This window comes from Pagrus pagrus (genome assembly GCF_965226575.1).
Source record: "Pagrus pagrus genome assembly, chromosome: 1".
Lineage (NCBI taxonomy): Eukaryota > Metazoa > Chordata > Actinopteri > Spariformes > Sparidae > Pagrus > Pagrus pagrus.
In genome coordinates, this window is record NC_140185.1 from 27,284,353 (window position 1) to 27,306,011 (window position 21,659).

At 38.4% G+C, this 21,659-nt stretch overlaps 3 protein-coding genes across 4 annotated transcripts; all 3 read left to right on the plus strand.

The window, feature by feature from the left end:
* Positions 1 to 513: 513 nt before the first annotated feature.
* Positions 514 to 8,285, plus strand: LOC311258983 (globoside alpha-1,3-N-acetylgalactosaminyltransferase 1-like). Its single transcript, XM_084355757.1, has 11 exons — positions 514 to 649; positions 2,694 to 2,735; positions 3,074 to 3,208; positions 4,032 to 4,064; positions 4,721 to 4,855; positions 5,045 to 5,153; positions 6,180 to 6,293; positions 6,521 to 6,637; positions 6,852 to 6,985; positions 7,277 to 7,354; positions 7,481 to 8,285. Exons 1-11 carry the CDS (start codon positions 585 to 587, stop codon positions 7,626 to 7,628), a joined length of 1,110 nt encoding a protein of 369 aa, XP_084211883.1. The 5' UTR covers positions 514 to 584; the 3' UTR covers positions 7,629 to 8,285.
* Positions 8,286 to 9,685: 1,400 nt separating this feature from the next.
* Positions 9,686 to 13,478, plus strand: mpc1 (mitochondrial pyruvate carrier 1; the record flags this gene model as incomplete). Of its 2 annotated transcripts, none has more annotated exons than XM_084355771.1 (3): positions 9,686 to 9,888; positions 11,383 to 11,479; positions 11,761 to 11,897. In XM_084355771.1, exons 1-3 carry the CDS (start codon positions 9,814 to 9,816, stop codon positions 11,895 to 11,897), a joined length of 309 nt encoding a protein of 102 aa, XP_084211897.1. In that variant the 5' UTR covers positions 9,686 to 9,813. The 2 variants fall into 2 exon arrangements, with proteins under 2 accessions (XP_084211897.1, XP_084211896.1); XM_084355770.1 differs by lacking the exon at positions 9,686 to 9,888 and adding an exon at positions 12,512 to 13,478 and having other exon boundaries at positions 11,365 to 11,479; positions 11,761 to 11,893.
* A 1,181-nt stretch (positions 13,479 to 14,659) lies between these two features.
* kifbp (kinesin family binding protein) lies at positions 14,660 to 20,673 on the plus strand. The gene is made up of 13 exons (XM_084342757.1): positions 14,660 to 15,142; positions 15,634 to 15,732; positions 15,860 to 15,939; positions 16,490 to 16,548; positions 16,767 to 16,891; positions 17,046 to 17,139; positions 17,430 to 17,542; positions 17,952 to 18,101; positions 18,334 to 18,408; positions 19,131 to 19,293; positions 19,421 to 19,595; positions 19,681 to 19,866; positions 19,959 to 20,673. The coding sequence occupies exons 1-13, from the start codon at positions 14,687 to 14,689 to the stop codon at positions 20,095 to 20,097; spliced, it is 1,914 nt and encodes a 637-aa protein (XP_084198883.1). The 5' UTR covers positions 14,660 to 14,686; the 3' UTR covers positions 20,098 to 20,673.
* Positions 20,674 to 21,659: the final 986 nt, after the last annotated feature.

The window sequence follows — 21,659 nt, forward strand, 5'->3', positions numbered from 1 at the left end:
CAAATGCAGCCAGGACTACACAGATTTTTATACTGGGGAAACAAAACAACCTCTCCATAAACAAATGGCACAACACAGGAGGGCCAACTCCTCGTGTCGAGACTCTGCTGTCCACTTACATCGGAAGGAGAAAAATCTTTCCTTTGAAGGCCAATAATGTCAACATCTTGGCCAGAGGGGACAGATGGTTTGATAGAGGAGCGAAATAATCCATCTACACCAAACTGGAATGGCAGTCTTTGAAAAGAGGAGGTGGCCTACGACATTACTTATCACCAACCTACCTGCTGTCCCGAGTTCCCTCCCCAGACAGCTTAACAACCAGTCACAACTGGGCTCACCTTGCCCATCGCTCGACATGTAACCTCAGTGACTCTGTCAGGACACTCCCATACAGAGTTTAAAGCCTGAAACTTTCCAGTTAGTTAGAAGTGAGGAAATATTTTTGATGAGAGGTGAAATATCACCAAAAAACCGAAACAAGTCCACTTGCCTGTGATATAACACTAAGGATGTTCAGTAGTGTTTCGGTTACAGATAAGGTTTGATTAGTCGTTAGCCTGTTGATTATCAAAAGAGTTGCTATGCTTCGCTACATCTCAAGGATCCACGTTTTTTCCTTTATTGTCTTTCTTCTCGTCCTTTTGGGGTAAGCCTTTTCACTCGTTGTACTTCATTACTACATCTTATTTAAGATTTAAGGGGGGGCAGATAAAACTATTAAACAAACAAAATCTGAATTTCTGTAGTTCTAAAAGTCTTTTTAAAATTATTTTATAACTACATTCTGGATTATTAAAGTTTTCAATTTTAAAAAAAATCTTCTCAGTCTTGCACTGAACCAAAAAGGGACTAAAATGCGAAACCTATAACAGCAGCGTAGACCAAACTGTTCATTCTTAAAGTATCCTTGTTAGATTTATGTGATTGAGTCTTTCAATAGATTAAATTACCAATATAAGCTTTAGGAAGGCACTGACATCTACAGTTAAATGACTCATGGAGGGTCCGATTCATATACTGTATGCCTCTTAATGGGTTCAGTGGTAAATTATTATATCCTCCACCCAGTTGGTTGCTGGTTATCTCACTCTCTTATCTATCTTGTACACTTGTTCTAAAAGGACAATGACAGTTAGAGTAAATAACTTATTATAATTAAGTGTATATATTTTTTTATCAAACAATATGGCATTGTAATTTACAACACCCTTCATCGTGGGTATACTTTTGGTTAGTTTTTTCTATAAACCATTCAAAACATACACATAACAAAGACTGCTCCATTTCAGTTTTACTAGACTTACGCCCTTCATGATTGTATCGCTTCGGTTACTAATTGGATGTCTTAAGATTTCCTCCATCTCAATTCTGATAAAACTGAGGTCGTTGTGATCAGCCCTCATTGTTAGTTGTAGTAAGGAGGTCAGTCCCTTTATTGGGCCCTTCGCTAACAATATCAAGACCATTTCTAAGAATCTTGGTTATCTGTTCGACCAACCTTTGAATTGAACTTGAACTCGGTCCTCATTAGGACGTCTACAAGTGGCCAAAACTGCCCATATCAACCCAATTCTTGCCTCCCTTCATGGCTTCCAGTAAAACATAGAATCAATATCAAAATGTTATTAATTACATACAAGGCCCTGCATGGCCGGGCACCTAACAGAATTACTGAGCCCTCATTCAAGCGGTCATCCTCTCCAATCATCTGCTCTGGGGCTTTTTATCTGTTCCTGGTCACATTTCAAATCCAGTAGACTTCAATAGATTAGCACCTTACCTGGCATTATACTTGTGTTTGCGTGTGAATGTTTGTCGTATTGTCTGTAGTTATGTCTGTTTGTACACTGGGTTTTGACTCGAACACTGCTGCCCTTTCTCTTCATCTTTAGTGTATCATGGATGTTGATGTGGCAATTTTTACAATTAGGGTTGTGTCGAGGCTTCGCTAAAATGTCATGACTGTTTCCCGAGTTTGCATGCGCACACACACACACCCACACACTCAGTGTCTTGTAATAGAGTGAATGGTGTCTCTGTCTCAGCCACTCCACCCCCCCATCATTTGTTTCTGCACTATGTAACATCAGTGAGAGGGAAGGATCACAGCCTTACATGTTTACTACAAGTTTTCAACACATAAAATTCTTATGACATAATGAGTTTTGTTTGGAGTTAGCACCTAGATCATGTCTGACAAATTGTTACGGACCTTGGATTTGTATTTACAACAGTGGTGTTGCACACAAATTGCCAAAGTCTACATAATGCTGCTTTAAAGAAAAGGACAATATGGCAAAAAGCAATACTAGGCTCATCGTAATTCAAGCTAAAGGAAAATCATGGTGAGAAAAAACAATACTTGATAATGCTAATCTGATTTTGGGCAAATACCTCACTGGAGAGAACCCTCAGGAGCTTTAATCATTGTATGTCATGTCCCACCAGGGAAAACAAGACTTTTACTGTAATCCCAATAGATTTAGAAACTCTTCTACCCTCCACCATCTTCCTCCTAAACACGAGGAGGATTTATCATTTGCATAATATTTTTACTGATTGGCCTTTAATCTTTTTATAGCCATTTACATAGTTTTACTGTGTATTTATTTTTTTAGGGGTGGTGACTAAGGCTGTATACATTTCTACTGACTGTTCTCTGGTTAACTTGTGCCTGTATGTCTTCACAGGGCGATCTATATTTACTCAGGGCAAAACTACTCTTCCTTCAGGTAAGGCTTCTGTAAGACTGAGATCATATCAGTTCAAATACACGCAACAGAGCATGAAACTAACCACTCACTAAAGGAGTTGAACCCATTAAACTGGCAACTCAAAGAGATGAATGCACAAAATCCACCAAAACAAACACAGACCCACCTGTCATACATTGACACAGCCGCTGGCTGGAGTTAATATAAAACTACCTTTTGAAGTTACTCATTAATCCTGTCACTCCCTAAAGATTCATATCACAGGAATTTAGTCAAACTACACACCTTTTTTTTATTTTCCATTTTAACATGTGAATCCTGTCATATTATTAATAAATGCTGTGTTTCCTTTTAAGCTTGTGCCAGCCATGTTATGAAGACTCCAAGCCAGACGTGAAGTCTTTGGTGACAGAGATTGTAGAAGATGTAGTGACAAAAGATTGCCCGGAGAAGGGCAGCTGGAGGATCGGAGACCTCACAATGCAAACTGGGTGAGAATACTAACAGAGAAGATCAGCTGGTTCAAATACAGTTCCAGTTTACACTTGCTGTGAGTGACTCAGGTTACAGTCGACAGACTTTACTGCACCTCTGCCCCCAGACGCTGGCTACACTGAGAATTTAAGCTTCAGTTCCCTGGATATTGCCTCAAAACTAAAAACCCTTCTGCAGTGCACTCAGGAGATATTGGATATTATCACTATCACTTGAGTATTTTCATTTTATCTAACTTTATACCTCTACTCCACTGCATCCCAAAGGCAAATACTGTTTACTCCACTACATTTGTCTGACAGCTTCAGTAGCTGTAAAATACATTGTCACAAAAAGTGAAAAGTTTAACGTTTTTATGTATATGTTTTTCAAACAGGATAGCCACATTTTGAACATATGATGATCTTATAGAATACAACTCATCAATGCGGCAATAATATTAATCCAAAAACATCAGATATAATCGTAAAAACTGACAGGGAACATTTTACAATTATAATTTAACGATGACTAGTTATACTTTGGTACTATAACTATATTATGCTGATAATTTATACTTTTACTTAACGTTTTAAATGCAGGACATTTACTTGTGGTGGACTATTTTTAACTATGGGTAGACCGATCATTGGCCCTGGCAGATTATCGGGCCGATATTCAGCATTTTTGCGATTATCAGTGATTTTTCTGTCAGATTGACGATAAAACAAATTAATTTAATAATGCCATGAATTTTCTGTATCTCTTTTACTTTACCCCTGCATTTTCTCTTTTGTTTAACTAAGTTAAATTTGATTAGATCTTTTCTCTTTTTTCCAGGGTGAAATGTGCTCAGCCAAGCACGCAGAAAGGGTAAGCTATTAGAAAACAGATATTGCATTATTCTGCTGAGAAAAATCTCTGTGACAACCTTTGATTAAAACAACAGATGCTGAAAGTGTCACTGTGGCACTCCTATCACGTTTTAAAGAAACAATAACTTTCAAACCATCTTCTGTAATAATTTTAAAGCCACTTTTGGTGAAACCTTTATAGCTTTATAGACATTTTTGCATGGATTTTTTTTTGCCCCTGAAGTCCAGGTGCAAATATTGTGTGTGTATTGAAAAGGACGGCTGAAACGGATAAGACATTTTGTGGAAATTCAAATTAGATTCAATGGGAATATAAATGTTCATGTAATAACTGTCACATTATAATAGCCACAATTAGGTCTCGATAACTTTCTGATTGATTGGGTACAGACTTTTTTTTGTTTGGCAAACAAATCCCTCCACCTACACAATCTGCAATTTAGATACTGTAATCTTTGATGCTCCATATTTGACAATAATTACTGTGGCTATGCTAAGATGGAGAGTCATAATTTAACGTGGAATCATTTCACAAGTGCAACAGCTTATTGAATATTGAACATACGGAGCCAAACTAGAAAATCAATAGAGAAAAGAAAAGATTTAATCCTATAAGATTTATGTTTTAATCCACAATTTATTCTTTCTCACCAGACGCACTGATGTGAACTCAGTGACAAACTGGAACGCTCCTCTGGTTTGGGAGGGAACATTTGATCCAGTGGTTATTGATGCAATCTATAAGAAAATGGACCCAAGAGTTGCTGTGGTGGTGTTTGCTGTTGGCAAGTAGGTACACAGGATTTTCTCACAGGATATTATGGGAGTGAGGTTCGACCCGACCCACTGCGTCAAGCTGAAATCTTCGTCTTCGTCATCTGCGTCTTGTCTTCTGTATTGTATTTTTGTCTTGTTTTGTCTTTTCTTGTCCTAAACTAAGGTATTATCCTTCTGGCTTGCGTTTTTCTACCCGGACAGATACACACGTTTCCTGAAGGGCTTCCTGGAGTCGGGTGAGAAGTACTTTCTTGTTGACTTCAGGGTCACTTACTACATCTTCACAGACAAAAAAGAAGAAGTCCCCAAAGTGAGTTATTCTTTTTATGTGTAAAATATCATTTAACAATAAATGCCACAAAATAATGTTACTTCATAATACTATATAATAACAATACACTCCACAGAAGACATTTGGCTTGGCGGGGAAAGAACAGGTGTAACTGATAACATTAATATCTCAGTTACAGCAGCTGTGTCAGTAAGCCAACATGTGTAATAAAAGGCCAATCAGGAACTGGCCCACCTTATGCATCATTAATAAAGTTGTGTTGTGTACAATTTATGAGACTTGAGATAGAGGGGAACACATTATGAAGTTGAGGGAGAGATTAACTGGGACTTCAAAACAAAAATAAATTGTTTAGCTAACCATTGCTTTGTTGTGACGCAGAAACCTCCATACAGATGAAGCCACCTTAAAGAAAGAGGCTGATGTTTTCATAATTATTAACAATTCCTCTGAGGAGACCCAAACCAAAAATGAATGTATCCTATAGTATCCTGTAACAAAGTATTTGGTTATGCCACAGCTTGATCGTTTATATGCAATGAATAGGACCTGTGTGGTTTATTCCCCTTCGCTCAATAAACTTGCAAATAAGGTTAAACAGGAAGCCAAGTTCCTGCATGATATCTGTGAAACATATAACTATTCTCCAGAGTTCAAAATGCAGTTTCAGTTGCAGAGTAAAGTACACAGGTCGTGTTTATTATCATAGTGAAGTAGAGGACGTGAGAGACGTTATACATGTAGAGAACTACCACTGACAAGAGGAAGGAGAGAAGGAACTGAAAAAAGGGAGAGAGGAACAAAGGGTGAAAGGAAGGACATCAATGTTTTGTATATAAAAGTAGCTTCAAGGTGTTAAAATGTTTACCTTTTTTAACATAGTTTAATCCAGAATTTGTGAAAAATACATTCAGACAACATTTAGAACATTTAAAAACAGTTTTTTATGTTACCTCGACATCTTTCGGCTACAAACACATCAAATTAACAATGCTTGAAGTTTTTATTTGTAATTAATTTCTTTTAATTTTTATTTGACCTCAGATTAAACTGGGTAAGGGCCGGAAGATCTCAGTGCTCGATATCCCCAGTGCCACCCGCTGGCAGGAGGTAGTACTGGGCAGGATGAAATGGGCAACCATCACCATTGACAAGCAGGTAAGAAGTGAAAGATGCAGATGCTTTAAGATCGTCACTGCTTTGTTTTTAGTAGTTAGTTGACATTCAGCTCTTACAAAGAAAAAAACACACAACAAAAATAATTCAACAGCTCTGTCATCATCGGTGCCATCTCTGATCCCTGAGCGGCATAAATATAAAGTGCTCTGAAATCTTATTTCTTGTTATTATTGTGTAATCACAAATATCATTTGTAATATTTGCAGATCCGTAATGAAGCAGACTATCTTTTTATGATGGACATCGACAGTGTCTTCCACAACCGATTCGGAGCTGAGTCTCTCAGTCAGATGTCTGCTGTTCTCCACCGTGGCTACTACAAGGTTTCACTCTTTGTCATACAGTATATTCATTTCAAGTTAATAAAAACATTATGATGTAATGACATGTTTTTTAACTTCTGTCACCTTATTTTATGCTGCTTGATGATTGATTGTCGACTGATACACCTATTATGACATGTGTTATGCATTTTTTGCCTCAATCGGATCAGTCACTACACTAAACTCGATTAATTTCCCCTAATTTTTTTCTCAGAATACAAAAAGGGATCAGTTTCCATATGAGCGTCGACCCCAGTCCAAGGCCTACATTCCACTTGATGAAGGAGACTATTATTACACTGCTGCTGTGTGGGGTGGATACCTGGAGGACATGTACAAGCTAGTCAAGTAATCAAAACCAAATCACCTTTACAGCTGTTTCCGTGCTATTTCTAGTATTAGGAAGGTCAATATTCAGTGGAAAGAGATAGTAGTGACTGAACAGAGAGAAGGTGACAGTACAGTGCGCTTCTATATAATGAATGGATAAAAACCTTTGCCCTCAGAACCCTGTGCATGTTTAAAAACCTAAGTCAGTATTTTATATATGTTCTCTAATGAAAATGCTCTGTGACTTTGTCTACTTCACGCATAACAACTGTGTCCTGTCTCAGAGTTCTTCCTCTTTTATTTTACAAGATACTGTTACACGCAGTCGGAGGAGGACGCCAAGAACAAGATTGAAGCTGTGTGGCAGGAAGAGAGTCACCTCAACAAGTAGTGTGACATTTCATTCTCTTGGTTTTTCATGAGTCTTAGTCTAATTTTATCCACAGCATTTCCCAGATTTGTGTTACAGCGTATAAACACCTCTCTCTCTCTCTCTCTCTCTCTCTCTCAAAGGTACCTTTTGTACAACAAACCAACCAAGGTGCTGTCTCCGGAGTACTTGTGGTCAGACTATGATAAGGTACCAGCAGACATTAAAGTCGTCAGGATCTCCCAGTTGGTCAAGAACTATGCAGAAGTGCGGCCCAATGGTGGACACTGATGTCAAGATGATCATATTCTGCCCATAAAAACTACATTCTTAATAACTAACTTAAAAAAAGAAAAAGAAGAATTGGGATAGCTGGTGGGGGTTGCTTTTCTTTACTGTATGTTGAATACACAAAGGTATAAATTAAGGGTTTAAAGTATTTTCTTTAATCATGGTCCCTGCAGACATGCGTGACAAACTTTGTGACCAGCATAACATTTCAGAACAAAGATTAAAGTTCACGCCAGACTACATGTGTATGTTTCACAGCATGACTATAATTATTGATTCTGTTTGGCTGGCTGATCACTACCTCAAACACAGTTTAGTCAACAGCCTCAGCGTCCATAACAGCTTACTTGCACTTTGTTTCGTCTATCATCTGTGTTTTTTCTTTTGTACGGTGCAGGCCTCAGAGTAAGGTTTTTTATCATGAACTCTGTAGACTTATTTTCCTGCTTTTCTAAGATGTATAGATTCTCATGTTGCCCCCTAGTGATGTTTTAGTGCACCTGCATCCTCTGGATTATTTGGGATTTACGTCTGTCTCCCATTTCATTGCATAGTTTTCTTTTCAGCATTTTTAAAGTCTTGTGTGTATTGTATTATCTGTTCGTGACTAGGAATGCAATTCCATTGTACACTGAATTTAAATTGTTGGGGGTTTTTTTATAAAGAAACTGTTTACAAAAACGTTCCTGAGTAATAAAGTTTACTTTAACCTTAATCAGGACAAATTACTTGAGTGAGTATGTGTATGTGCAAATATGCATTTATCTGTGTGTGCCTTTAGTTTAAGGGGGACTTTTAATTTAATGATTCTTGAGGATCCTCCAAGATCAGAACCAGATTTCCATGAATAGGAAAGTTGTACTGCGAGGTTTCATGAGCAACATGGGCCTTTGACCTTTCTCCACACCTTTAACATCTTATAAACGTAATGCTTCCAACAGTAGTAATATGTCTAACTTTAAAAACAATTATTGTTAAAAATCCAAATTTACTAACTGTGAGGCAATAATAAACATTTATAATAACACTTCCATAATGAACAGGCACTATATATAGAAAACAATACAACACAGAGACAATATAACATGGTATTAGAAAGAAAAGATTTAGATAGAATAACAGAGTTAAACATACAATTATCCTTGTAAAAATAGTCCTACACTGATGATATCATATTCTGACTTTAGCACATTTGGAATTTATCAATTTAAGAATATCATTATAATAACATGTTTTGTTTAAATATACATATAATTTAGCCTTACGAGTAAATAATTGTGATCAAATTATCATAAAATTATAAAGTGATCAAAACATTGACCAATATGTCAACACATAACTTTTTTTTATTCAAGAACTTCAAATACATACAAACAGTTTATACAAGTTCACAATTCCAGTCCACCTGCAGCACAACCAAACATCAACGAACAAAATTTAGAGAAAGTATCTAATGTGGGACTGGAAGCGTGCTATTTGTTTGTCTACTTGGGTTTTTTGTTTGTTTGTTTTTTTCCCCTATGTATAGTACTATTACTATTATTTGGAATATGTTTGTGTGGGTATAAGGACGCATGTGTATGTATCTGTGTTAATAAATAAAACTTTTTAAAAAAACAGAAACAAAACACAATTTAGGATTTGAAATATCTAAATAGTCTAATTTCTGTTTTTTTTAGATTTAAATTATCAATGGAAGTCAAATATGATTTAAAATCTGTAACTTTAAAAGTGAGTCAGGAGGGCAATCTTTCAAGACATTTCATTTTGTGTATGTGATATTTTGTTAAAATAGTAATTACATCAATTGTTTAATAATTGTTAAAGATTAGTAAAAAAAAAATTTAAAAAAAGTATTTCTGAAAGATATTTCTCTAAAGCAAGCCAAAAAATCTGTTTTTACAATCTGTAAAAACATGAATTAACAAATATTGTCTTTAACAGGATAGTGCCTATGTACAATTTTGAAAAGAAACTCTTTTGTCAAGATATAACTTGCTCTTACCTTTTCTCCAGCCCAGACGGCCGTCAAACGTTGCGCTGCGTGATTACGACAGTGTCGTAAAGCGCCAATGTTGTGGTTGGAAATTTGACCAGTCGTCCTCTGAGCTAACCTGTCAGTCGCCCTTCAACACAACGAGAGCGCTCTTCTCAGCCAAACCAGACACCAACCTAGCGTGAAACCATGGCGGGGACAGTTGCACGGAAAGCTCTTGAGCACCTGAAGAGCAAAGAGTTCAGGGATTATTTGACGAGGTATGTATAGAAAGCTGCTAGCCATATTATCTATTAGCACACATGCTAAAGTAGCTAGCTGGCTGTTGAGTCGTTCGGCTACAGCCAGGTAACGTTAGCTAATGTTTCACAACCGGGTGAATTCACCCACCTGTTATATCCAGCCAACGTTTTATAGAAATCACACGACACATTGTTAACACGTTGTGTGTTACTCTCGAAAGCATTTGCATCGTTTATCCACTGCGAGTTTTCAAGGACGATTGTGCTTTTTGTCAGCAGCGTTCAGTCAACTTGTTTCTCCAGTTTGTGAGGTATGCTCAACATGGAGAAAAAGACTTGAGGAACACGTTTATTAAGCACATTTTCTTACTTAACTAAAATTCTTGTGAGATAAATGTTGTCCGTTGCTCTAGAAGCACTCAAAACACAATCAGGAAGTTTTGAAAATGGGTCGTAACCTGTGAAAGGCTCTGATAGGGTCGCAGGGAAACACCTACAAAACAGTAAACTGAAGGTATTTTGGCTATTTTGCCTCTAACAACAGTACTGGACTCGGTTGTACTTTTGAGGATGTGATCACTGTCAAATATGGCTGTATAGGCAAAGGCAAACACACTTATTTACTTTATGATATGTTGTCAAGACGTAGGTTAATGTGTACACGATGCTCTGGTGGCGCGTGTACTTGCCACAGACCAGCAGCATTCTTGAAATTTAGAGTAAAGGCTAAATGATGACACGCTGACGTAAGAGGCCACCTTTGTTTACATGTGTCACAGATAAAGATTGGTATCTCTGGGTTATATTTTGAGGAGATATGTCTGTTACGTCTGGAAGACCCAGTTGAAAGTTAAACAAACGCACTTTAAGCGCACTTAAAGTTTCTTTGGCTTTCTGTCTGGTCTTGTGTTTTGTCATTGTGCAGTAAATACAGTAATAAAAAAAAGCTAATTGTACTTAAATATTTCCACCCAGGCACTATAATCTAATTTAGACATGTGGAAACAAAGCAAAAGCAAAGATTTTACTCCCTGTAGGATCTGGGGCCTTAAAATTGAACTAGTTCTCTCATCATTTGTGATTTGGCTGAAACTCGTGATGACCCATTTTAGGTGACAGCAGCTCTTGTGTGACCTGGCACATATCAGCATGATTTATCTGTATTTCTGTTCTTCTCTCTTCTATGTGGCCCTGAAAATGAATAAACATTCAACAGCACGGTAAGTACTCATCCTGTCTGTCCAGTCTGTCTCTTGTCTGTCTGTCTTGTCTTTGTCTCTCCACATTTGTGACCTTGCTGGTTTATCTGTCTGCATGTTCACTGAGTGTGTATGGGTGAATCCTTTTCAGTTCTTGCTCTCCTGCTTTTCATAACGGGATTCACAATACAGATTTTACTAATAAGTATGCACATGGTGGATATTGATATAGCTTTGTTCCCTTGTACAACCTGCTTCAGATAAATATCCAAACCATATAAAGTCTATGGTCCAAACTATATGTTGTATCTCCACAGCATTTCTGGGGTCCAGTAGCAAACTGGGGACTTCCTATAGCCGCCTTTACAGATATGAAGAAGAGCCCTGAGATCATCAGTGGCAGGATGACCTTCGGTAAGACACACATACTGATAAACCCAGATGTACACATGCAGGGTGCACAAAGTACCCCCATCCTTTTCTAGTTAACTTTGTACGTTCTACATTATCTCACGGTTACTTAGAAAAAAGAGCTTCTTTAAAGTAAACTACAGCTGCAATTCTTGTTAGTCACTCATTTCCCTTTTTATGTTACATTCTGAATGAGAGAGCTTGTACTTTGGCCTCAAAAGGGACTTGAAGAAACACTTGTGCTGTTATAAACAATTGTCTCTGTGTTTTCTCTTTTCTCTCAGCTCTGTGCTGCTATTCACTGCTCTTCATGAGGTTCGCCTACAAGGTGCAGCCTCGCAATTGGCTGTTGTTTGCTTGCCATTTGACCAATGAGTCAGCACAGCTAGTCCAGGGAGGTCGTCTCATCAAATACAAGTAACCAATATTTGTTTTTTTGTTTGTCTGTTTGTTTTGGTGTCATTATGAACATATGTATCATGAAACACTGTAGACCCTTTGCATGGCAGACTTTTGACTTGTCAAAGCAGGAAATGTACAGATAAAATTTCTAGCATTAATGACTGCTGCATTCCACTTAGGTGAGCTCGTTCCAGGGCTCTGGTATTGGGCATCCTCACTCATTGACATGGCTCACTTAAAATAGAAAAATCAGATCCTGTTTGTGGAAATACAACCTTAGTTTCTCTGCAAAGGAAGCTTGTGTGTTCACTTGTGTGTTGTTTATGTGATGTCATCCTATGTGTTTTTGCATGTTATTTGTGAGGACAATAATGACCAAAAATATTAGTGTCTGTCCAGTTTCTTTCTGCCTGGTTCTTATTTTGCCACCATGACTTTCGGCCCAGTTCACATTTCATCTAAACTAAAGAGTTAAATGTGAAACTCAGAGTGACGTATTGCTAAAAAGACGCATAATACAGTAGTGAGACTTAGGATAACAAGACTTAAAGTAGCTGAAATGATCTTTTAAATTCAGGCCATGAAATAAAACAGATTTGTATATGCGCCCTGACTGTTTCTATGTTTTTTCAGTTTGGAGAAGAAGACGGGATCTTAGTGGCCGAGTGAAGCCGATGCAGACATTCATTGCGGAATGGCACCATGGTGCTCCAACAGACACCTAAACCTGGACATCAAAGCCATTGCATCTAAACATGTTATTAAGTCATTGATACTGTGGCGCTTACACAAATTTTAACCTGATTGATCATCCTCATGAAGTTTTAGTCACTTTTTACAACACAGACAGAAAAAAGCAGATGCTTTTCTCCAAGAAATTAGGTCAACTGCTGTGATCTATTTTTAGATTTATGCAATATTCATCATTCATCATTCTCCACAAAAATCTAATGTGGGTGAATGTAGACCAGCCTGACAGTTAGATGCCTTGCACACTAGATCCACTGGCTGTTGCAACCTAGGCTGACACAATCACAATCATCTCATTTCATATTAATGATATTTCATAGAGAACCTAGCCTGAGGTCAGTTTGTGCAAATAGCACCGTTAATATACCTTTGTCCACACCATGGCAGGTCATGACTGGCTAAGCATAGAGACTCTCATTCATTAACCTTTGCTTAAACCCAGAGGACACACAGAAAGCTAAGCTTTTGTTAGTTAAGCCCTGGAGTCAGAAATAATGCTGTACAATGAAAACTGTGTGTATGAAGTTATAATTTGGCACATCTTAATTAAAGTATAATAAATAATGATTGTTAAAACAATTGCTTAAATCATACTAAATAAATATCTTTTATGTGGTGCAGCTGCCCACACTGTAAAGCTGTACATAGACTGTCCAGGTTATGAACCTCCATGACTGGGCAAGATAAGCTGCTTCTGTCAGTGCTGACCAAACATGTACTGTGTGTTGTTGTCATACGCCATTCACATTAATTTATTGTCTGTGTATAATTCACATTATTTTTTCCCCGATTAATGATTTGATTCTCTGGGTTTGTTGAAATAAACAGGCTGTAACCAACTTGAACACAATTCAGCGAGTGTGTCATCCGTCTCCCCGGATTATTTGTAATGGCAGGGTTTGTTTGATTCTTGTTTGTCTCAAGGTCCTGTTCCATGACCATTGTTTTGGGATCAGGTGACCTTTACAATGTCAGATATTTCAACAAGGTAATGCCAAGAAGGCCACTGCTCCTTGTTTACACTCAACACTGCAACCTAACACCTATGTTAAATAATCAGTAAACATCTTTTCAGCCAATTCACGAGGTGCAATTCAAATTAACTGAAAATAAGCAGGTCATTTCTTATATTATACATTTGGTGTTTTTACGTATACACCCAAGCTTTTAAGCTGAGTGAATGTATTTAGTATTTTTGTATATATTTAACCTCGAAAAAATATTGAGGACGTCTACAATGGTGTTTAGATGCAAAACAGTTAAACAACAAGACAAAATAAAGAATACAGGCTAAGTCTGCTCAGAAGTACAAATTGTAAAAACAATGGAGTATAAAGCAGATTAAAAATAAATAAATACAAGATTGAAAAACGGATGAATTTACAGCAGCTAATAATTGGAAGCATTTACAATCAAACAAGATATCAGAGATGAGGGCTTTGAACTGGCAGAGAAGTTTAAGGCCCTTTGCAGATTATGCCATGTATAAGGTGCACTGTAAGGAAATTACATTTTACCTCATTCTGTTGTGACTAATGTAGTGTGGAGCAACAACCCATTCTGTGAGTGAGTACCACGATCATGCAAGTTCAAAGTTAAAAGGGATGTAATATAAGGTGTAAGCAGCATCTGTATTAAAGATTTCTATAATGTTAGACATTTGTTAATTTCACCACTACTTATCTACAGTGAACAATAAATAATTAGGAGCCATTCAACGTCATCGGTGCATTTATGATTCGGATCCTCAACTTAGTAAAAGTAGTAATATTACAAAATAACAAAATAAATAAATAAAACATTAAATAAAAGTCCTGCAAATACAGAAATATTATGAGTAAATGCAGTTAAAGTGTTCATTATGCAAAATGGACCATTGAAATACAAGTCTACAACTCAAGTAAAGTGCAAGTACATTACAACTTTTACTATTATTATTATTATTATTATTATTATTATTATTAATATTATTATTATTATCACTGGGAGAACAGGCAGGCAGTAACCAGGAGATGGCAGTAATTCATTTAAAGGAGCCAGTTGCAGTTGAGGACAAACATGGCGTCCCTCAGCAGTGATGAGTGGAGAGCTATCTGCGACAAATTCACCAACGCCCAAAACCTCACTAATGTAGAATCACGAAAAGACCCAGATAACGACCCTTTCCGCTCCAAATACAAGGCCAGGGACCTCCTCAGAGAGATTTACTGCTCACTGAAGAACTTCGAGGCCGGGGACGGTGAAGAGGACAGCGGCGGTGAGAGCGGCGACCAGCGGCCGACAGAGCCGCCCGTGGACGGGCAGAGGGAGGATGTGTTCGGGCAGGGCTTCAGCGGCGACTCGCCAGCCGGGCTGCGGGCCGCCAAACTCGGGGCTGTGGAGTACTATCTGGGCGTCAACCATGTCGACACGGAGGAGCTGTCAGCCGGCCAGGAGCATCTGATGAACTGCATGAAACTGCTCGAGAGATGCAGAGTGTCGTCCGAGAATGTGTCGCTGTTTATCCATGTCAGGGTAATGTTGACGTTTGCTAGCTGTTAGCTTCAATATTGCTAATATAAAGCTAATTGTCAGGCTAGCTTTCCATTAGCTGACAGGTCAGGAGAAGTCTTATACAGAAGCTTCAGGCCAAATGGGGGAAGCTAGTAAAGTGCAACCAAAATATATGCATTTTAATGATTGTAACTGAGATGCCCATGACAAGCTAATTGAATATAATGTTGTTAACCCTCACAAAAGTGGCAATGACATCATCAATAACGCCATTTCTGGAAACTGAGTAAGTTTTGTAGGCCTGTTTCTACCATCACTTCCTTTCTACACTCATTACAGCATACATACTATATATTGTTTACATATCAACCTGTCATAATTATTAACATGAATCACAGTGCATCAGATCCATCAGGTTGATTTATTAAGCCTTGCATACATAGCCAGTGATTTGAAATGCAAAGCAGGAGATCATGATGTAATGCTGATCACTTGCTTGTTTGTGTATTCAGAACCAGTTGGGCATCCTTTGGGCCGGCCGGGATGAGACGGAGACGGCTCAGGGATTCCTCGAAACAGCAGAATCCATCTACCAACGTTACATGAAGGAGGTAAGGTTGGTTTGCTGTGTGACTGTTTACGTGAAGCTGCTGTTGCACTGATGACAGAACAGGAAAACTACGATGATCAACGTCTCTTCACCAGCAGCCGTGTGTGTTGTGTTTCCCTTTTTTTCAGGATGGAAGTCCTCCCACTGATATGACAGAGTACTTTACTACTGAGGAGAAGCTGCTGACTCATCAGGAAAGGACCAAGAGGTACTGTGTCCCCACACACGAGTGTACAATTACATATTTCCTCTCTGTTTATATTAACAATCTTGTTACAAAGTCTGCAAGATGGTGGTTATTCATGTAACAAGTGCTGCTAGAGCTGGTATTGCTTCTGATTCATTTGTAGTAATTTGTTAGGAGGAACCCTCGAATCTGGTGCATTATTAAAAATATTAATGTTTACATTAGGAATTGAATTAAATTGTTTCAAAGATGTGTGGTTATAATCTCCCTGTAGAAAAATGAATAGGATGTTATGATCTAATTATTAAAATGCGAGAGTGAAGAAAACATTAATGGCAGATAGGCCTGTGTATTTCAGCAAAGGAAAATAAGAAAGGAAAAATAGAAACGTTCATGGAACAAGGTGAATTTATTGTCTTTTCTTTTTAAACAAGGGTTTAAAAAATAAATAATAAGCATTAAATAACCTCTGTGGTCATTCATTTATACATTCTTGAGTGTACGACGTGCATTCCTGCCCTCCTCATATACCCATTCTCTTTTTCACACTTTCTCCAACTTCCTCTCTCAGGTTTGAGTTGGCGTACACCCACACTATGTACTATCTTGCTCAAGTCTACAAAAACCTTGGTGAGTCTGATCTTGGTTCAGTCAAAGAGTCGAACAATAAAAATGATTTTTTCTGTCAATGGATTATGTCTCCAAAATCCATTTGAGTCTTCTGAAGTTACATTATATGCATTGATTCATATTTATCTGTGTGAATGTAATTAAGCGGAGTCTTTATATGTTAATGTATGTATTTTTGTGGTGATAGTTATAGTAACTTAGTGTTTTGTCTCTCCCAGGTGAAACTGAGCGTGCTGCCACCTACTGCCACAGCACCCTGCAGAGACAGTTACAGTTGAATCAGTTCAGTCCAATGGAGTGGGCTCTGAATGCTGCTACACTTTCACAGTATTACATCACTAAGGTAGGGCAAGAGTCCGATCATTCTGATTACATGGGAAGAATTGTGTTCGTAGTAATTATATATGTTTTGTAAGATCTACTATAGATGTTCACTAGGGGCTATAGTAGTTTGTTTTTGGTAATGAGAGGTGTCTGTCTGTGTTTGTGGTTTCCAGGGCCGATACATGGAAGGCAGACATTGCCTGTCAGCAGCTACCGTCATATCAGGTTTAGCAGGAGAGGTTCCTTCTGAGGCCGCAGCACAGGAGAGTAAGTATCTAATCATTAATCTTTAATTAATATAATTATTTAAAAATCATACCAGTTGGCTTATTTCCTTTGCACTCTGTAGCCCAGTTAATTAAATGACAGGAAATAACTGTCTAGCAAAGTGTTGCTTCAGTTGTACAACTAATCCTACTTCCCTTCCTCAGTATTTCCTTCTATTCCTCTTTCTGACTCCTTCCACGTCACTCTCTTTCCCTTAATCCAGATATATCTATGACTCATTCTGTCTCTTGTCATATTATAACATCATCTTCTCCTCCTGTCTGACCCAGGTGAGACAGAGTGTGAGCGCAGGGAACAGCTCAGACAGAAGAGAGCAGAGATTGCGAGATGTTGGATCAAGTACTGTCTCAACCTCCTGCAGGACGCTAAGAAGCTGCTAGAGGTACTGCATGGTTGTATGTGTCTGGGCATGTTTGTGTGGCTTTCAGTGTTTATAAAAATATTTATCCTCAAGTACAAATAACGCAACTAAGTCCGAAGTGTGGAGGATCAAGTCCACACCTCAAGGAAACAGCGCCACCCACAAAATAAACTTTTAAAAAAAGTCAGAGTTGGCACCAAAATTGTAGCACCAAAGATGCTGCTTAAATACAATAATTTTAAGGAATACCACTTTGACTCTCTTGTTTTTCTAATGGCCAAGCCTCAATGAGCATGTTTGTTCATGAAGAGTATCTGTACATCTGTGTGTTTACGTAACTAAGTTACCCGTCTGCATGCTTGTGCGTATCTCAGTCTAGATAATTGTTTGTGTGTTTTTTAAAATTGCTTGCATGTGTGTTTGTCACCAGGACAACATTGGGGAGCTTGATGGTGATCGTCAAGAGGAGTTGAAGAGAGCGAGAAGACGCGAGGAAGAGGAGGAAGAGAAGGGCAGGAAGAGTGCTATGCTGTTTGGCTCTGAAGACACCTTCGACTCCATTGCTAGCCTGGAAGAGAAGGTCTATACGCTGTGTTAAAAAAAAATTACCATCATCTCTGTGTCAGTAGTAGCAGAAACTCTTCTTCATTTTAAGAATAGCTTTTTTTATTATGTTTTAGTAATACAAGATTCTGATGCGACAGTATCATTACTTATATCAAAACAAAACTCAATTTAGGTGAAATAAATACATATCAACAGAGGGCGCCATTCTCATAGATGCCATCAAACATCTGCTTTCTGATTTCCAGGTGCCGGGTTTGTTGCCACTGGACTTCACTGAGGCCAGAGCTGTATTTCTGGTGGGACAGAATTATGTCACACAGGTACACACACACGCAGACACACTCACTGAAACTGGTTGATATCATCAACTTAGACACTCTTGTTCAACTAAACAGACAAACAGCAGTGGAGCACAGTTTGCTAATCCTGTGTAGCTGAGTTTGAAGTTACCATTTCGGCAGATAAGTGAAAATTAAAATCAAATTTATAAGAAAAAAAATTTTAAATACAAAATCAGGCCATACAATAATAGAAATACTTTTAAGCATTGGTATTTATGTTCTCCTCCCAATGCAGTTTGTAGTCCATGACGTACATGGTGATAAGGTGTGCGTGCAAAAAAACTTGACTGGAGTTGACACATCGATAGTTAAACTAAGCAGATAGCTCAGGATGTTTTCAACTATGCTGGTGCCACTTTGTTGTTCTCAAGTCTCACGTCCTCAACGATGTTGTTGTCTTGAATATTCACTTCAAGAATCAAACGTACATTGGGATGTCAAGGATATGATGTTATCTGAAATATGGTGTTTAGCTGGTATTTATGGCAAAGTTACCAATTTTGTATGGAAGGCCAATGAGAGAAATTGCGATAAGAGTACAAAAACAGGTTTTCTTAGCAGTGAATGGAGGAGAGGTTTCCGTCATTCTCTTTTTCACCCAGATGGAGAAAAAAAATGCCCCAAGTCTTGAACCCAGGATATATAGTTTCAACTACATGACACAGACATCTTCATCTCCATCCTTTCCCTCACTCTTGCAGGCCAAAGAGTACTTTCAGATGGACGGCTATGTTACGGACCACATAGAGATTTTGCAGGATCACAGTTCTATGTTTCGGGGCCTGGCTTTCTTTGAAGAGGATCTGGAGCGGCGCTGCAAAATGCACAAAAGAAGAGTTGACATGCTGGAGCCAATCTGTAATGGTACTGCTTTCTTCTTTTGTCTCTGAATATTTTTAGATGGAAAAAAAGGTAATTGTCAGTGTTCAACCTGAATGTCCACATTTGGTGACATAATTGATCAACCTTCCGTCTCTCTGTTTCTCTAAAGACTTGAACTCCCAGTACTACCTAATGATCCGCAGACAGTTGATGTTTGAGTTGGCTGAGACCTACAACGAAATGATGGACCTGAAACTGACACTGGCCAACAGACAAGCAGACACAGAGTCTCTGGATAACCACACCATTAAGAAATTCAACACTCTCTGCTCTGCCTCTGCCAAGTGAGTGTGTATGTGCTTGTGGACAACCCGTGTGTCCCTGTGCATCTACATGTATACAATCTAAATCCTTTGCTATGCTCTGCAGATACTTCCAGATGTTCCTCGACTCTCTGTGCTCTCCGGAGGGGAAGGTTCCTGAGCACTTGGAGGAGGAGGTGCTCAGACCAGCTCTGGTGGCCCGCTTCAGACTGGCCCGACTCCACAGCCAGCTGATCTCCTCTATACCCACTGTGCAGCTCGAAAATCTCAACAGATCTCTGGAAAACTACAAGTATAAGATACATTTGTTCATTTATTGTGATGCATCCAAATACTTTCTGGGTGTGTGTTGACCATCACTTTCTTCCTCCACCTGTTGTCTAGATATGTGGCGCAGTATTGTGATGCCCACCCCGAAGCAGTAGCCGCTGTGGAGACGGAGCTGGAGTTGAGTAGGGAGATGGCCGGCCTGCTCCCTCTCAAAATCAACCGCCTCAAAGCAAGAATGGCTGCAAACAACTGAAGACAAAATCTAACACCTTATAGTCAACGGACACTCCCAACAATTGGAGAAACTGGATTATGGACTGCCTTGCGTATTTGCATTTGTTATGGCCTTTTTTGTGAAGTGGGCACGCTGCTTTCACAAGACCTTTTAACACATCACATGCTGTAAATATGTGCTCTCGTCTGTGTGTACTCGTGTGGTCAATTTACACTTTAATTCAGGTGGTACATCAAATATACACTTATCGAAATTAATATGAAAATCTCTAGTCTGATTCATACTTGTTTTTTATTGTTAGCCATATTGGTTTTCATTTAATGTGGTTTTGCTTCATCAAACTAAAAATTGGTGTCTTCAGCTACTTTATATCTCTGGTGGTAAACAATAGGAAGCCAGAGCCACAGATAGTACCTGTGAGAACTGTCAGAAACAACCGTCATTAAGTGGACTTGATAATCTGCATGATGCCAACTAAACCTAGTTGAATCTGTGTATTTTCTTGCTGTCTGAGGAATCGCGGTGTCATCCCGTTTTATGTACTGTAGATATTGTATGAAAGGATAATAAACTAAAGAAGTAATACACACTTGAGTGAATGCCAATGTGTGTTTTTTTACTTGCATTAAGAAGCTGGGTGTAAAATGTGTCCTGTCTGTCCCTTGTTTATCTCCATATAACAGGAGTACAGAGATGATTTAATGGCTGTGGAGTAAAAGGCTAAAGCCGTCTCCGTTTGTGGCCCAAATGAGTTTTTTTCCAGGCAAATAAATTGCGGTGTGCAGAGAAATGTCTCAAGCGATGTCAGTTAAAACCAAATGACCTCTTAAACTGACTGTGACAGACTGTGTGTGTTCAGATGGTCTATAAAAGTTACAGTACATCTGAGCGTACACCTTTTTTGTCAGTTATGTTTCCACAGTTTTATACTCCATTGCATAAAGTGTTGCGTACAATTACCACAGTGTGTAGTTGAGTAAAAACAACAGATGTAAAAACAACAGAAAAAGGGACCTTTCAAATGAAAAGTCATGAGCAAGAAATAAGGAGAAGGATTTGCAACAGAGGTCAGATGTCTGAGCTGGTGCATGACCGATTTCCAACTAACCATGAGTTCGTGCTGCTTCCTCTCTGAGGGCATTATTGCGTTGTGGTTAAACTGTACATCTGCAGGCCAAGTCTGGTGACACAACAATGACAGGATTAGTCCCCATCATAGCTGCACAAGTGTCCTTAAAGGTGCTATGTATTTTTAGTGAAACTCAGAACATTAGTACTTACAATATAAATAACTTAATAATACAAACTCAGAAAAAGAAAAACATTAAAGAATACATTTTTAAAAAGCGTCCTCGAGGGCAATAAAAAAAGCAAATGGGTTTTACAAATAATAAACACAAACACCCCCCATCCCAAACACACACAGGCATGCCAGTCAAAATACTGACTGTGACGTAAATTGCAGTTATAAAACTTTTATGGCTTCTTCATGTTATGGAAACAATTTCAGTGCATCAAAACCTGCAATGCCTGCTTTCATTTCTGCTCCCACAAACTTTCTGTTGCTTGTCAAAACGTGT

Coding starts and splice junctions, on each gene's coding strand:
- LOC311258983 (XM_084355757.1), top strand. CDS start 585: ATGCTTCGCTACATCTCAAGGATCCACGTTTTTTCCTTTATTGTCTTT. Junction 4,065..4,720: donor CAGCCAAGCACGCAGAAAGG/GTAAGCTATTAG, acceptor CTTTCTCACCAG/ACGCACTGATGTGAACTCAG. Junction 4,856..5,044: donor GTGGTGTTTGCTGTTGGCAA/GTAGGTACACAG, acceptor CTACCCGGACAG/ATACACACGTTTCCTGAAGG.
- kifbp (XM_084342757.1), top strand. CDS start 14,687: ATGGCGTCCCTCAGCAGTGATGAGTGGAGAGCTATCTGCGACAAATTC. Junction 15,143..15,633: donor CGCTGTTTATCCATGTCAGG/GTAATGTTGACG, acceptor TTGTGTATTCAG/AACCAGTTGGGCATCCTTTG. Junction 17,543..17,951: donor ACGCTAAGAAGCTGCTAGAG/GTACTGCATGGT, acceptor GTTTGTCACCAG/GACAACATTGGGGAGCTTGA.